This window comes from Lithohypha guttulata (assembly GCF_036872675.1).
Source record: "Lithohypha guttulata strain CCFEE 5908 chromosome Unknown scaffold_2, whole genome shotgun sequence".
NCBI classification, from domain to species: Eukaryota; Fungi; Ascomycota; class Eurotiomycetes; order Chaetothyriales; family Trichomeriaceae; genus Lithohypha; species Lithohypha guttulata.
The window spans coordinates 1,953,505-1,968,119 of NW_027042751.1; the positions used below are offsets into that span (position 1 = coordinate 1,953,505).

The 14,615-nt window shown below is 50.0% G+C and overlaps 2 protein-coding genes across 2 annotated transcripts; one reads left to right on the top strand and one right to left on the bottom strand.

The window, feature by feature from the left end:
• Positions 1-504: 504 nt before the first annotated feature.
• On the top strand, positions 505-1,518 carry LTR64_002823 (uncharacterized protein; the record flags this gene model as incomplete). The annotated part of the gene is made up of 1 exon (XM_064897188.1): positions 505-1,518. The coding sequence occupies one exon, from the start codon at positions 505-507 to the stop codon at positions 1,516-1,518; it is 1,014 nt and encodes a 337-aa protein (XP_064756138.1).
• Positions 1,519-11,238: 9,720 nt separating this feature from the next.
• Positions 11,239-12,003, bottom strand: LTR64_002824 (uncharacterized protein; the record flags this gene model as incomplete). The annotated part of the gene is made up of 3 exons (XM_064897189.1): positions 11,239-11,358; positions 11,415-11,812; positions 11,862-12,003. 3 exons carry the CDS (start codon positions 12,001-12,003, stop codon positions 11,239-11,241), a joined length of 660 nt encoding a protein of 219 aa, XP_064756139.1.
• Between the last annotated feature and the right edge of the window lie 2,612 nt (positions 12,004-14,615).

Below are 14,615 nucleotides of genomic sequence, written 5' to 3' on the forward strand. Positions count from 1 at the left end.
TGAGAGGAATATCCAGGTGATGGAGTAGCGATGCCTCCCAGAAACGTCAGAAATGTCAGAAATTAGCGCGAGATTTGCCAAGGCTGTGCCGGGGCCGGCACTGCGAAGGGTGGGCATTTAGTAGTGTTGTGGAACAGGTCTCTGAGCCCACCCTACCATGAAACGAACGGCTGTCTTGACTGGCCAGCGAGCTCCGAGAGATTGGGATCTTCGATTAGCCTGGTCGTCCTTTTTCGTCCGTGGAAGTGGAGTATGTGACATCGCAAAGTGGCGCAAAGTTGCTGCCTCATTTCTCTTAAACCCGTCCCTGTGCCGAAAAAGGAAATTATTGGAAGCACCTTCGGAGTCTCATTTTTTGCAATTGAACAGGCGTCCCTTAGCAAACTGCATTTAAGCTTGTATGATCGCAACCTGACAGACTGCAGATTGCCATTGCGACATTCTCTTCTCAAAAGCCACCTTTCTTGAAGCCTGCTTGCCATCGGTCTCAGAAAGACCGTCAGCATGCCTGGAGTGATACAGTTCCTGAACGGTCAATTCTCAACACCACCGACCCCCAATGTCGATCTGACAGGCCGCACCATATTAGTGACCGGGGCAAACTCTGGCCTCGGCCTAGATGCCGCTAAACTTCTCCTGAGACTGAATTGCAGCACTATCGTCCTAGCCTGTCGAAGTATCGCGAAGGGCGAGAGAGCCAAGCAAGAGATTCTCTCTACATCCAGATTGGACAATGACAAACCCACCATCGTCGTTTTCGAGCTTGACCTCTGCTCTTTCATCAGCGTCGCCGCATTTGCAGACAGGTGTCAGAACCTGCCCCGCCTTGACGCCGCCATCTTGAACGCTGGCGTTGATCTTACTGAATTCTCCCTAACCGAAGGCTACGAAACCACCATAACCGTCAACGTCATCTCCACATTCTTCCTCGCCACACTCCTGGTACCGGTTCTTCGCTTGTCTGCACAGAAATACAAGATAACACCCCACATTGCTGTTGTCGGGTCAGCAGTGCACTTCTGGGCCGATCCGAAAGAACTCACCACTCCGCCGACTGGCGAGATTCTGTCCTCTATCTCCGATCCAGAAAAAACAAATATGAAATCCCGCTACAACCTGTCTAAACTCCCCGTGATGCTCCTCGTCCGTCATCTCTCTTCTCTACTTTCTGCATCCGCTCAAGCAGACCCGATAACCAAAAGCCTCGTGGTCATCAACAACGTAGCGCCAGGCCTCTGCGTGACGAACCTGTTTCGCGAACAAACTCGTCTCGCGGACGCGCCATTGAGAGTGGCCTTGAAAGTGATGGGTCGCTCGAGTGAAGAGGGTGCGAGGACGCTAGTGCACGGAGCCACGGCGGGACGGGAGACAGGTGGTGCCTATTTAAGTGAGTGTGTGGTGAAAAATGCGAGTGAGTTTGTGAGGAGTGAGGAGGGAGCGGTCACAGCGAACAGAATTTGGGAGGAACTCAGAAGTATCTATGAGGTTCTTAGACCGGGGTGTACGGCTGTGCTTTGATGATGGACGACGATGCGTGGTGATACTTGAGGTGACTTTATAAGGAGTTGCGAGCATTGTTAATGTTCAGAACTCAACAATAACAGCATCAATTTCCTCCCGCCTGGTCTCATTCCGCTCTCAGCCCATCCCGCTTTTATCTTACATCCCATCCCGTTTCACCGAAGGTCGAAAACCAGGGAACTGTGGTGAACATGGATAAGGCATAGTCAATTACGTTGCTGAGACGACACCATAGAGTATCAGTAGCTCGTGGACCTTCTACATTCTTAGACATATTACTTCAACCGACGGGGATCCTGATCACATTCCAGTTGTAATGCTCGGTGAACAGAAGCTTCTCTGAGATGACGAGGCCTTCCTCTGTGAAAAGCTCAGCTCTGAGACCAACTTAGATACGTAGCTGCAAGGCGTACAAGCTAGTGGCTGAACGGGTGTCCCTGAGTCGGCCACGAAAAGATGGTATAAGACCTGTATTATAGGGTTGTTAAGTGCTCGTCGTGGCGGTCTTAGTCTAGATGTATCGGAATATAGGTCACAACGGACTGTCGATTTCAAAATGTTCATTGGTCCACCCTCCGATCATAGTAATATGGTCGTCGCAATTTGTGCCGAGCGTTTATGACGATCAAGCGCCACTAAATCTCCTTTTCGAACCCCCTTCTCTCGTCTTCTTTCATCCTACTGTGCTTCATATCTAGGAATAATCTTTTGAGTATTGCAGCACGATTATGTATCAGTTTTTGCATAGTGTAGAATACAGCACAAGTTGCCAGTCAGACACCTCGCACAGTGGATCTATCGATCATGCTTCGGCCTACCCATACACGGCCGACTTCCTATGGTTCTCGTACGACGCCGGTGTCCATGCAACTTCGGGCTATGTTGAGAGTGGACTTGGTGCAAGTCTGTGAATGACCCAAGTCTATTGAAGGACAACAATGATCTGATTCTGTTTGGGTCTGTTGTACGAGATACCGACGATGCGCAATCATTCAGGTGACTATCAATACTCAACTCCTCCATATTCCCCCGCTACTGATTGACAGGGAAGGCCTGGGAATCCAAAAGCCTCGCAACGAGAAATCAAGAGAAAATCCTAGATACGCCGCGGAGGCTGACGAGAATAGACTATACCACTGCCCCTTCGTGTCTGAGGGCTGCACGCGCACGCCGTTTTGCCTAAAATGCTACTATAAGTAGGTCTTCCAATGGTTCCAAGCACGTAGGAAAACTTACTTTCGCCTAGTAAGCATCTAGAGTCTCATTTGATACCATATACCTGCTATGGGCAAGCCTTTTTTCCCAAGCATTGCTTGCTTCGACACGAACGGGAGATTCACGGAATCGCAACGTTCCTCTGTCTGTCCTGGTGCAGGCGAGCTAACCCTTGGAATGGTTTCGGACGACGTTGGAACCGAGCCAGCGTGGATTGCGGAACTCTCTACCATACCGCCTTGGCTTAAGGCGAGGCCCGAGGAAGATGAAATTCACCTCATGTCGAGAAGTCTTCGAGGAATTCAAAGATGCGATGTGGCCATATAAGACCCTTCGACCCATCTAAAAGGGTAGATACGGCTTCTCGTCCACTGATCCGAGTGACATTTCCGCATTGGATTCAAAACGGAAATTGCTATCCCTAGGGTATCGAAGACAAAGTGGTCTAGTAAGTGGGTAAAGGAAACATATCGTGCAACTTTGAGGAAACTTCAGCGACCCAACCACGGCATCGTCAGCTGATAAAGATCTAGACATGGTCTGAGATAAAGGTGGTCTCTAGCATACGAAGCATTACTCTAAGCTCTCAGCTTCAGCCATTGTCGAACCGTCTTTTCTTTCGTGCATAGAGGCTGATCTTGTTATACTGGACGACCACTGCACGACACCCCTGCCTGCCTCGGTTAGAGAAGAAGATTTCGAGACTGCGGTTGGCCAGAAGCCTCTGAGCAAAGAGTATCAACAGAGAAACCGAGCACCTCGGTCGAATGCTCCTACCCCTTCCGCAGCAGGAAGAAACCCTTCTTCTCGCTCGGTGTCCAATACGAAAGCCAACGAATCGTCACAATCTCCTCTGGGTCAACAGTCGACGCGGTCTCAGAGTACGTCAGAGATGGAATGGGCCAAGGAGATGCCACCTAATATGGCTTTGTACTTCCTTCAGCTGATACAAATATCTCGGCTTACACAGCAGATCTTCATCCGAATATACAACCCTACTGCGGTTCAGGGACGTTGGTCCGATATTCAGGCTAATATCAAGGAATTCGAAGAGAGACTCTCCGGTTGGTATTACAAATTGCCTGCGGCTTTCGACTTCCGACGTAATCAAAGTGATAAGGAGTCCCGAGATGCTCGTTACGCACTGAGTTTCTTTTTTACTATAGTGCGAAACAGATGATACATCGGCCATGTCTTTGCCGGATGGACCGGAAATTGCTAGGCCAGTCCGCCAAGAGCCAACTATTCAACCATCAAGGCGCCACAGCATGTGTTACCGCAGCACAAGAACAGCTGAATCTCTTACCTGACGTCCCCAATACTGTGGGCTTTTTGAAAGTGGGACCTTGGGCAAGCATTCTGTATCATTTGGTCCAGACTGCAACAGTACTGATGCTCGAGATATTTTTTCGAGCTCATCATATGCTAGAACAGGCCGAAGAGCTTCTCCAGTGGACTTGACTCCGGACCGCCCGACGCCTAAGGCCCAGCGCCCAGCCTTGGCGTTAGCCTCGCCGTCGGAAGTAAGGCTGTCACGTAACTTTGTGCTTAAGATAAGCGTTCCTGAAAGCTCGCGGCGAGGGGCCAAGCCCGTCATCACTATGGCTGTCATACATCGTGTACAGTCCAAGACAATGATGCTCTTCTGGCTCACTACTATTGAAGTGATGGCGGACAACATCGTCATTACAGAACGAGACCCTGTCGACCGCAGAACATATGGCACTGTGAATGCCACAATGTTGGGGTCCGGTATCCATAGGTTGCGGCTAGGTAACCACTTGACCGGCAACTGGAGGTTTACCATGAAGGACCCGCGCGAGAAACACGCTATTTTCGCGAGTACACTCTTCGGAGCGGCCAGATGCGTTTGGGTATTTTGCATCTCGATCATACCTGTTACACCTCTCTCGTCTGAACTGTGTCCGACTTGATTTCAATTTCAAATCTTCATCTAGTCTCCTCGTCAACTGTGGCAATGCCGGAGAGCGGGAGGGCAAAGCTTCGCCGCCGTTTTATGATTGCAACTATTTCATCCTTCACGGAATTTGTCACATTGGAACTGTCGTCTGCTAGTGATAAACGATTGATTAGTATATCTTTCCAAGAGACCGAGCAAGCGTCATCACCGGTGTCGTGCGCTGTTAGACTCTGGATACGAAGGGTTTTCTTTCCCACCGTCGTCGATTTTGGCAGCATGCTGGCAACCGAATAGTATCGCCTCTTGTTTGCGGGACGGAGCGTCTGTTTGGTGGTTGTATTTTCCATGTCTGCCGCAGCATTAGGTGGGTGGTGGCCGAAAACTTGACGTGGATAATAACCTTCAGGGGATAATAACCTTCAGGTGGATAATAACCTTCAGGTGGATAATAACCTTCAGGTGGAGGTGTACCATTCACAGCAGGAGGGTAATGCGTTGGTGGGGCGCTAGTAGGTGATCTTGGGGGCCCTGAGGTGCTGTTCTGACGACCGTAGACAGGGCCAGCAGCATAGAATGGTGTCTGACTTGGCGGCGGAGGCGGAGGATAAATCTGTGAAGGTGGGTAATTCTGGTAGTGAGGTCGTGGTGCATCTGTTGGAGGGAGTCTGCTATGGTAGCTTCCTTCATGATATGTTGAATTCAAAATTGCCGAGGGCACACGCATACTTTGTGAGAAGCCTTTACTGTTCACACCTAACATATCACAACTCCACGCAATGGAAGACTGCATTGCGACTAGGGCTCCGAAACGAATATGGGAATACGAATATCGGCCATATTCATATTCGTATTCGTAGACTGCGAATAATGCGAATAATTATTCGTACGAATACAGGGCATATTCATATTCATATTCGCATATTCACAATGTCCTCGCTCTCACGTTTCTCCGTTCCGATCGAACGGCGGCGATGCTTCCCAGCACCCCACCTACATCTTCCCCTAATCTGAAACTGCTTCATCTTTCCCTCCCTGATGCTCTTCGTGGACTGCCAAAGTTTCAATGCCGTTAGATTGCGCTATCCGCCATTATCGCTCATCCAATTTTTGTGAACGCTGGCTCCGTGACGGCTAATGCAGACCGTACTGAATTTATTCCGCCTTGCGCCTTTTCATAATTCGTCCTCACATCCACGCGGCGACGACGATGGTCACCTCACTTACCTTAGATCTTCTTACGCCAATATCCTCTACATAAGTATTGACACGTGATTCACGTAGCAGACACGACTTCCCCTGATCATATCCACAGATTCTGCGCATTTGTTGATTTTGGGCGCGCATCAACGACATCATTGGTCGCAAGCCCATCAACAATGGACAGTAAGGAATATCCCACCATTCTCTCATCTCTGACCATTTCCATCATGCCTGCTCACTTGCAGTATCAGCAGCATGGCATCCGTCGCCTTTGGACAGCGTTCCGTACGCAAGCTTCCCCGAAAGGATTATGTCGCCCTCAACAACGGTGTTGAGGCGAATAACACAAGCCTGCTGCCAGATAGCGAAGCATCTGACACCATCGAGGTAGCATATCCCGATGATTCTGATGGTCCTCTGCCATTCGAGTCGGTATCGCAAGTGTCAGGCAGTGTCTCGACCGGCGTGACCAGCCACTCCGAGAGCTCGGATGTGTTGAGCTCAGGTCTGAACTCGGAATCAGCGGCGAAGAGGCGAAAAGTCCACACCAGCTGGACGCAAGAGCATTTCTGGATCACCATCCTTGACACGAAATGGACCAACAGGAGTCGCCTCCTGCAGCAGGACCGCTTGCTCGTTTGCAAGCGCTGCAGCTGGCCCTCAACCGATTCGTCCCGTCATGGGACAACTTCAAACCTTGCCACGCACCTCCGTACGAAACACCACGTCGGACCAGAATCCCAAGCTACACAGCGCTTGACTGTGGGGCCACTAGACCGCATGCTAAGCTCCCACCCGGAGAGCATAGGTTTGGAACAAGCAGTAGTGCAATGGATCGTTCAAACACGGCAACCTTTCACTGCGGTAGAGCATCCGAGCTTCAGGGCTATCTTTGAAGCCGCCATGATCGACTCCCCTCTGCGATGTGCTGATACTGTACGTGAATGGATCAAGGTTCAATTTGACCAGCACCGGGCACAGTTGAAGCTCGACTTGGCAAAGCAGTGCAGCAGCATCGCTCTCTCCCTGGATACATGGACATCTGAGCACCAGCTGAGCATCATGGCAGTTGTTGGGCATTGGATCACGCCGAGCTTCGAGAAACGTGAGGCTCTCCTAGATTTTGTCGAACTGGTCGGTCCTCATTCTGGTGAAAATATGGCTTTCTCCGTCATGAATCTACTCCAAGAGCTGGACATTGCCCCCAAACTTTTGACTATCACAGGTGACAATGCTGGAAACAATGGTACCATGTGCGACACGCTGCATGCCGAATTGTCCCAGCTGTACGATGATGAAGACAGTGAATTTCGCTTGAGGCCTTTGATGCGTTTCCGTGGCCGACAAAGTTTCATCCGATGTCTTGCACACGTAATCAACCTCATATGCAAAGATATTCTGTCTCACTTTGGTGCTGGCTCGGTCCGGGAGGCCAAGGCGACTCTGGACCAGATTAGCGTTGCAAAAAGCCAGCTGCCACTCAACTTAGATAGCACAACGCCTCGAGACAGGAATGCCATCGTAAAGATACGACTACTGGTCTTGTGGATTGCTCGAAGCCCTCAACGGCTGCAAGCATGGCGAGGATTGTCCCCTGCGAAGCAAATCAGCTACGATGTTGAGACACGATGGAACTCAACCTTCGTCATGATTACCGATGCATTGCGACTACGCAAGGAGCTGACACAATATGTCCGAACCCACGCCGAAATCGAAATGCTTTTGCCGACTGAGGAAGATTGGACATAGTTGATACAGATGGAGACCGTCCTCAAGCCATTTTGGGAATACACCAATGTGGTGTCAAGGGATATGCCTACCATTGCGGACAGTCTCGCCATCTACTGGGGCCTGGACGATCTGCTTTCAGACGTGCGTGCGGCGCAGGGTGATTTTCACGGTGTGCATGCCACAGTGCAGGCATGTGTGCAACGTGCGATGGAGAAAGCGGACAAGTTCATACGGAAGATGGATGAAAACCTCTTGTACTATGTGGCGAGCGTCCTCGATCCCCGAATGAAGACCTCTCTGATTGAAGCTCACATGAACGGCAACGACGCCTCCGTCATTACGTCGCAGGTCAGGAGTTTTCTTGCCGCGGAGTATCCAATAACGACCATTCCTCATGAGGAGCCAAGACAACCGAACGGTATGCCAGACACGCTCTGGAAGACGCTTCGACGTATCCAGCCTGGAAACCCTCTGGTCGTATCCGACATTAACAAGTATTTCGAGAGCCCACCGGTCGGCTGGTCACACAGCTGTGCGCAAGATGGTGCTGACGACTGGGTCTTGAAGTGGTGGAAGGCTAATGCATTTGAGTTTCCAGCAATGGCTCGTGCCGCTCGCGACTATCTCCCAGTACCGTCAACTGAGGTCGGTGCAGAGCGTATCTTCAGTGGCGCAAGGGACGTGTTGGGTTTGCGTAGGCATTCCATGAATGCAGAGACCATGCGGTGGCTAGTCTTGTTGAAGAGCCATTACGATACTCCTGCTTAAGGACATACATGATCCATTGTTGAGTTTCCAATGCGACTATACAAAATATCTGCTGGTTTTGTACCCGAACAATATTTCGTGCAGATGGTTTGACGTTTAGTATGACTCCACTTATGCGAATATTCGTTTTATTTCCGAATATGGCGAATATGAATAGATGGCATATTCATATTCGCAATTATTCGTATTCGCAGTATTCGTATTCGTTTTTTCCCCGAATATTCATGAATATTCGTATTCATTTCGGAGCCCTATGTACAATGCACATGCACTTTATCAACATGTCACCGGTCGGTCAGTGGTTGCTTGACCCGGTCGACTTCTCGCCAGCCACTCGATTGTCTGCCCAGGCTTTCTATCCATAAGCGTATGGAATAAGCTAATCCATATGGAACTTTCCATACTCCATAATCCATATCCATACGGGATTGCCGTATTCCATAAGTATGGAAATACTCCGGAACAGCGTTGTTCCGGCACGAACGTGTGCTGCAGGGGTAGCTTTAGGGAATGTCAGCATTCTAACTCGTTGGTATTGTCAATATCAACGCGCTGTGTCTCGTCCTTACTTCGTGATGGCTTCTAGGCAGTCCTTCGAAGCTTCGGGCGCGTCCAGCAACCGTCAGTCGTCCGTGTTGTCGACCATTGAGCTTAGCTCCTCCGCCACGTCAACGCTCCAAAATCCATCTTCTACCAGCCGAAACACTCGAAAGCGCAAGGCAACCGCAAACACCTGGACTCACGCACGCGCGCCGCAGAACTCGGAACCTGTCCGCTGCGCTCGAAAGAACGAGAAAATCTATTACTGCAAGCACTGTGTGGATCCGACATATTCTACAACCGTATCAACGACTTTCCGTCATCACCTACTCAGAGTCCACGAGATTGAACTAGAAGCCAACGAACATCCGATCAAGAAGCAGCGTGATAATCTCATAAAGGACGCCTTCGCCAAAGCTGGGGAGATCAATGCTATACAGCAATCGGTAAAGGAGGACGAGACTCTGAGGGCAGCAGTCAATCAGAAAGCTGCTTTGGAGGCCCTCGTCCAGCTTGTGACTGTCCGCAATCTTTCTTATAATTGTAGCTCGTGGCCAGAGTTGCACGCGCTTATTTCCGCTGTTAACTACACGGCAAAGGACGTAGTCAGCCTGTCGCACGGCTCGATACAAAAGCTCGTTTCCAACTCCTACTGCGTCCACAAAGACATCTTACGGAGGAAGCTTCAATCCTCACTCTCGAAGCTTCACCTATCTGCTGATGTCTGGTCCGCTCCCAATCACAAAGCCTTCCTAGGAACCTGTGTCAAATTTGTTGATCCCGACACCAAAGAGACGTTGCAAGCGTTACTAGCTCTTTCAGAGCTGCCAGGACTGGATGGTCCCGGTAGCCATGGTGGAGCTGAACAATGGAAGCTTCTTCATCACGTCCTCCAAGATTACAATATTTGGCATAAGATTGGCTTCTACACCGGTGATAATCACGGTTCGAACGACAAAGTCTGTCGCTTGCTCGGCGAAAACTTGAACGGGAAAGGCATTATTTGGGACGCGAAGAAGCAGCGCATTCGGTGCCACGGCCATGTTATCAACCTCGCTGTACAAGCCTTCCTTTTCATGGATTCCAAGGAAGCTGTCCAAGCGGCCCTGGAGCAGATAGAAGAGGGCGACGAGGCCGCGTTCGGGGCCGACTTTGTTGACGGGTTCAAGGTGCAAAAGGCGCTTGGTTGGCGACGTTTGGGCCCTCTTGGCAAAGTCCATAATACCGCGATTCATATGCGAGACAACGATTACAGGTGGAACCTGTTTAAGAAACATGCTGGGAGAGGACTGGTGCTTGACAATGACACGCGCTGGAACTCATGGTTTGTTCTTTTGGACGTCGTGCTTGATCTGCAAGAGCATGTCGAATGGTACCAGAAAAGGTACTATGAGAGCTTACAGGAGGATTATCTAACACCGGAGGACTGGCGGACGCTGAGAGAGACGCGCTCCTTCCTTCAGCCTTTTTGGAGGATAACCCAGCTTACAGAGGGCCGCTACGCCACGCTCGATCGAACGCTCTTTACCATGGACGTCCTCCACCGACACTACACTCAAGCCTTCAACAAGTACGAAGACAACCACCCGCTGCGCAGCTGCATCGCCGTCTCTTGGGCTATCTTTGACAAGTACTATCAACTCACGGATGAGAGCCCTGCTTATGGCGCGGCCATGATCCTCCATCCATCACGGCGTACTGCCCACATCAAGAAGAATTGGCCAAAAACATGGCACAAGCCAGTTTTTGATGCGGTAAAGAAATATTGGGAGGATCACTACCAAGGGTTGCCAATCGCCACCACCACGCCTGAACTGATTGACCAGTCACGGCCTCCAGATGAGTACGACCTACTCGCACAAGAGCTTGATGTCGTTGGTCCTGCGATCAACGCACACGACGAATACAAATCTTTTACCGCCCAAACTCCAATCGCCATTGACTGTTCAGCGCTCGTTTGGTGGCTCCGAGAGGAGCAGCAACAACGATATCCGCGGCTTGCAAAAATGGCCATCGATGTCCTTTCAATACCCGCTATGTCCGCCGAACCTGAGCGCGTCTTTTCAGGTGCACGCCGTACAATCTCCTGGGACAGATGCCAGCTTGGAAGTCGGACAATTGAGAGGGGAGAATGTCTGAAGAGCTGGATCAAAAGCGGCATCACCCAGGGCATTCCCATTGAGCTGGTGGAGGAGAGACAGGTAGACGCGGGCACAAGGGCCGAATGGCGAGCCTCAACACCAGATTCTCTGGCAGATGAAAGTTCTGATGTATGACGTCATTCCCTGTATTCCATACGTATGGAATAAGTTTCCATACGAGACAGATTGTATAATCCATAATCATAGAGCTCCATATGGAGTATGGAATATGGATAGAAAGCCTGCTTGTTGCTGTGCCCACGCAAGTGTGTTACCATGCCAATGAGGCGTATGCATATTCACAACATTACCAAGGGCCTCCTGTATCGTGATATTAGCCATGGTGCCTCCCAAGGAGTGGCGGAGTGACCACTTACGACGTGCCAGGCTGCCCGTGTACCAACCGTAAGGTTGATGCCCATGAGGTTCCCGAACACGAGACCATTAATCGTGTGTTTCAAGTTGCTTTCTTGAAAGCTAGGATCCATTCGATTGACCTGAAGCTGTCCTTCGGAAATGCTGGTCTTGTTCAGAGTGTTCTCATTGATGTAGTATGATTCATTCTCGTCCACGATCAGAAAGAGCGTCAATACCTCCTCGATCAGACCCGACCCCGGAGGAGCTGGAACATCTAGAGTATGTTTGGCCAATTCTCCCCGACGATATATAATGGAAGCACCCACCAGGCCACTGAAGACATCTTGCGTGCCTGCGGCGTCAGAGTGGTACGTCCAAGCAAGCCCGAGCGGATCAAGTGGGCCGGGCCCAGAACGTTCTGCGACCTCTATTTAGTATTGACTTTGAAATGAATGGGAATGCTTTACCTGGTGCTTCCCATGTGTATGTCCAAGTTTGGCCTGGTGGAACAGCATTACCATCGGACATTTGCATGGCGCTAGACTGTCCCTCGCTGCTCTTTGCATAACGAAATCCATGCGGATGCATAGTGTGATTGTGGGACGCCATATTGCGGAAGACAAGCTTGACGGTATCGCCCACCTCTGCGCGGATAATCGGACCAAGCATGCCCAGCCACTGTCGAGAAAATTAGCCAACGTCCACAGAACGAATGTTCACGATCCACAGACAGTTGGACGTGGTGCTTCGGTGGTGAAGCTTTCATCGGTATATTCGCGGAAGAGGGCTTTTTTGTACACATGTCCGATTCATTGCCCATTGTGTCCTGCGACTGCTGCAGCTTCGGGAGAGTCTTCGATAGGCACTCCATTCATCATGTCCATACCACTAAACTGGTCAGCTGGCCCCGCCTGTTTTTTGTTGACAAAATAACAAACGTAGGCATATAATCCCAATCCCGCTCTACTGCAGCCACGAAACATGTCCTCGTGGTCCCATTGAGAGAAGTGATGCCGAGCACAGAGGATATGAATGTGCTAAGAAGCAGGATGTATGTTACAACGCTAAAAGGTAACATGGTGGCAGGCGCTAGATACTCATGCACTTGGACACAACGAAAGAAGACCGGAATGGACACTTAATTAAGACACTATGGCTCTTAATATATGATAAATTAGTTGCTGCTGTCATGAGAGTGATTGCTATAGGCTAGGCCTGTATCTCTGGGCTCAAGACTCTACCAGACTGAGGACAGGATACAAGAGGTTCCGAGCAGGCCTAGAGCTGTTCTCGCATCTTCATGGCATCAGGAAGCGTTTGTGCATACGACTACGCCATTCGCCTCCTCATTGTCCTTGACAAAGGATTGGCCCACCGAGAGGCTACAACTAGTGAGTTTCGTATAATCATCTGCATCCGTCCAATTGATCACAGGTTCCCTTGGATAGTGGCATTTGCGGTTTTCCGACGAAGACGGAACCTGAGACAAGGGTAATCACAGTCGCCAAGAAACACGCATAAAAGACGCAACGGATCACGGACCTCACCACTGTGAAGATTCTCCAACTGTTGCACGCAGCAGCTCAGTGATGTTGCAAACCATCATTTGCCACAGCAAGTTGTGTTTGGAGGATGCGATAGTTGGCGCGATCTATGTCGAGAGTCATTACCGATGGTCACGCGTTCAGTTGTTACGTGAATTCATCAGGCCAGAAGTACCAGAGTGATCTGTTTCTTATGATGCGTAGGAGGGCGAGGGTTCGACCTCTTGACAGAATCGCGACCTTAATCCTGCCCAATAGGAAACCTACTCCTATTTGCCTTGTTTTGCTTCTTTATGCGGCTTCCTCCTTCTGACCTGCGTGTTGTAGACGGTGATGGCTCAAGAGATAATTGATGGGTCGGTCAGTGACTCCAGAAAATGTCTATACGAGACGTTTGGCCAGTCAAGAACACGTAATGAGAATATTTACAATGCTGCAGCGACGGTGTGGTCGTGTCAGTACATGCCACTATGTGCAGGCCATAATTATGGCGGACACATCAAAGTGACCTGCAGCCTCGAGCACAACCGGCAAGGTTACGCGATGCACGTGGTGTGTGATTCCATCATGGTGCTCAGAGGCATTTCCCATTCACTTAGAAATCTGCCTTCACATGCAATATTGTTGATCTTCAGGGTCGTTACGACCAATGTTATTTATGATAATGTAATGAGCGTAGATACTGTTTTAGCGAGATTCTGTGCGAAACAACACCACTCTTCTTTCCTCCCTCTCCATCTTTGCGATATTGCTCCATACCCAAAGCGATCGAGTTACCCCTGCTTTCCAAGATCACAAAACGGCGAATGTTCTCGGAGCAATCATTCCATCGAGGGAACTTTCATCTCATTTCTTTTCATGAGTCAGAAATTGATGCCTTCTCACGAGAGCAACGTTTGGATTTCTCACTTACCCCACAATCCTTACATTTACAGCTCTGGGAGCAGGTGCAGGATTTTGGCCCGTTGCAGGGACATTTCTCGCCTCCAGGTCCACAACCGCATGCCATCTTGAAAGCTTTCGTATGTTGAGATTGAGGATAAGTTTGTTTTCAACTGTCTGGTGAGTGTAGTAAATGAGTTGAGATTTGAGAGATCATCGAGACGGTAATGAGTCGTTTATGTATGCGGCAGCAGCAGCAAGCCTGCCAACGTAATAATCATGACGCTGTGTGTAAGATTCCCCATTTGTGGCTACGCTAGACCTTGGAGGGAAGGCACTTCGACATTGGTGTCCTGTTTGTAGATGCATATTTCCGGGTTCCGCTCTGAGAGGTCTCGATACAAGAAGGCATTCACAACATGAACGATGTGGCGACAGTATTCCTGATTAATGCGAAACACTGGCCACAACTTCAGGCCATTCTCTGGCCAAGATAGCGAGGAGGGCACCGGTATTGGCCATTCTGAGCACTATACATTCAATAATGCACTGGCAGTTGTGTTTATCAGTAATCAGAGCCAATTGCGGGAAGTACAGCTTTTTCCTACCGATAAACGGACAAAGTTTTTGGTGCGTTCTGCGAGGGTCCATTCATTCCATTCACGAAACCCTAGAAACAGGCTTTTGAAGCATCCAGGCACGTCGACAGGTATTGGCGCCGTCGAAAGTGTTCTCCGTTGTGGCGCTGTAGGAGCTTTATTCAGTGACCGGGATTTAGAAGACTCGCATCTGGGC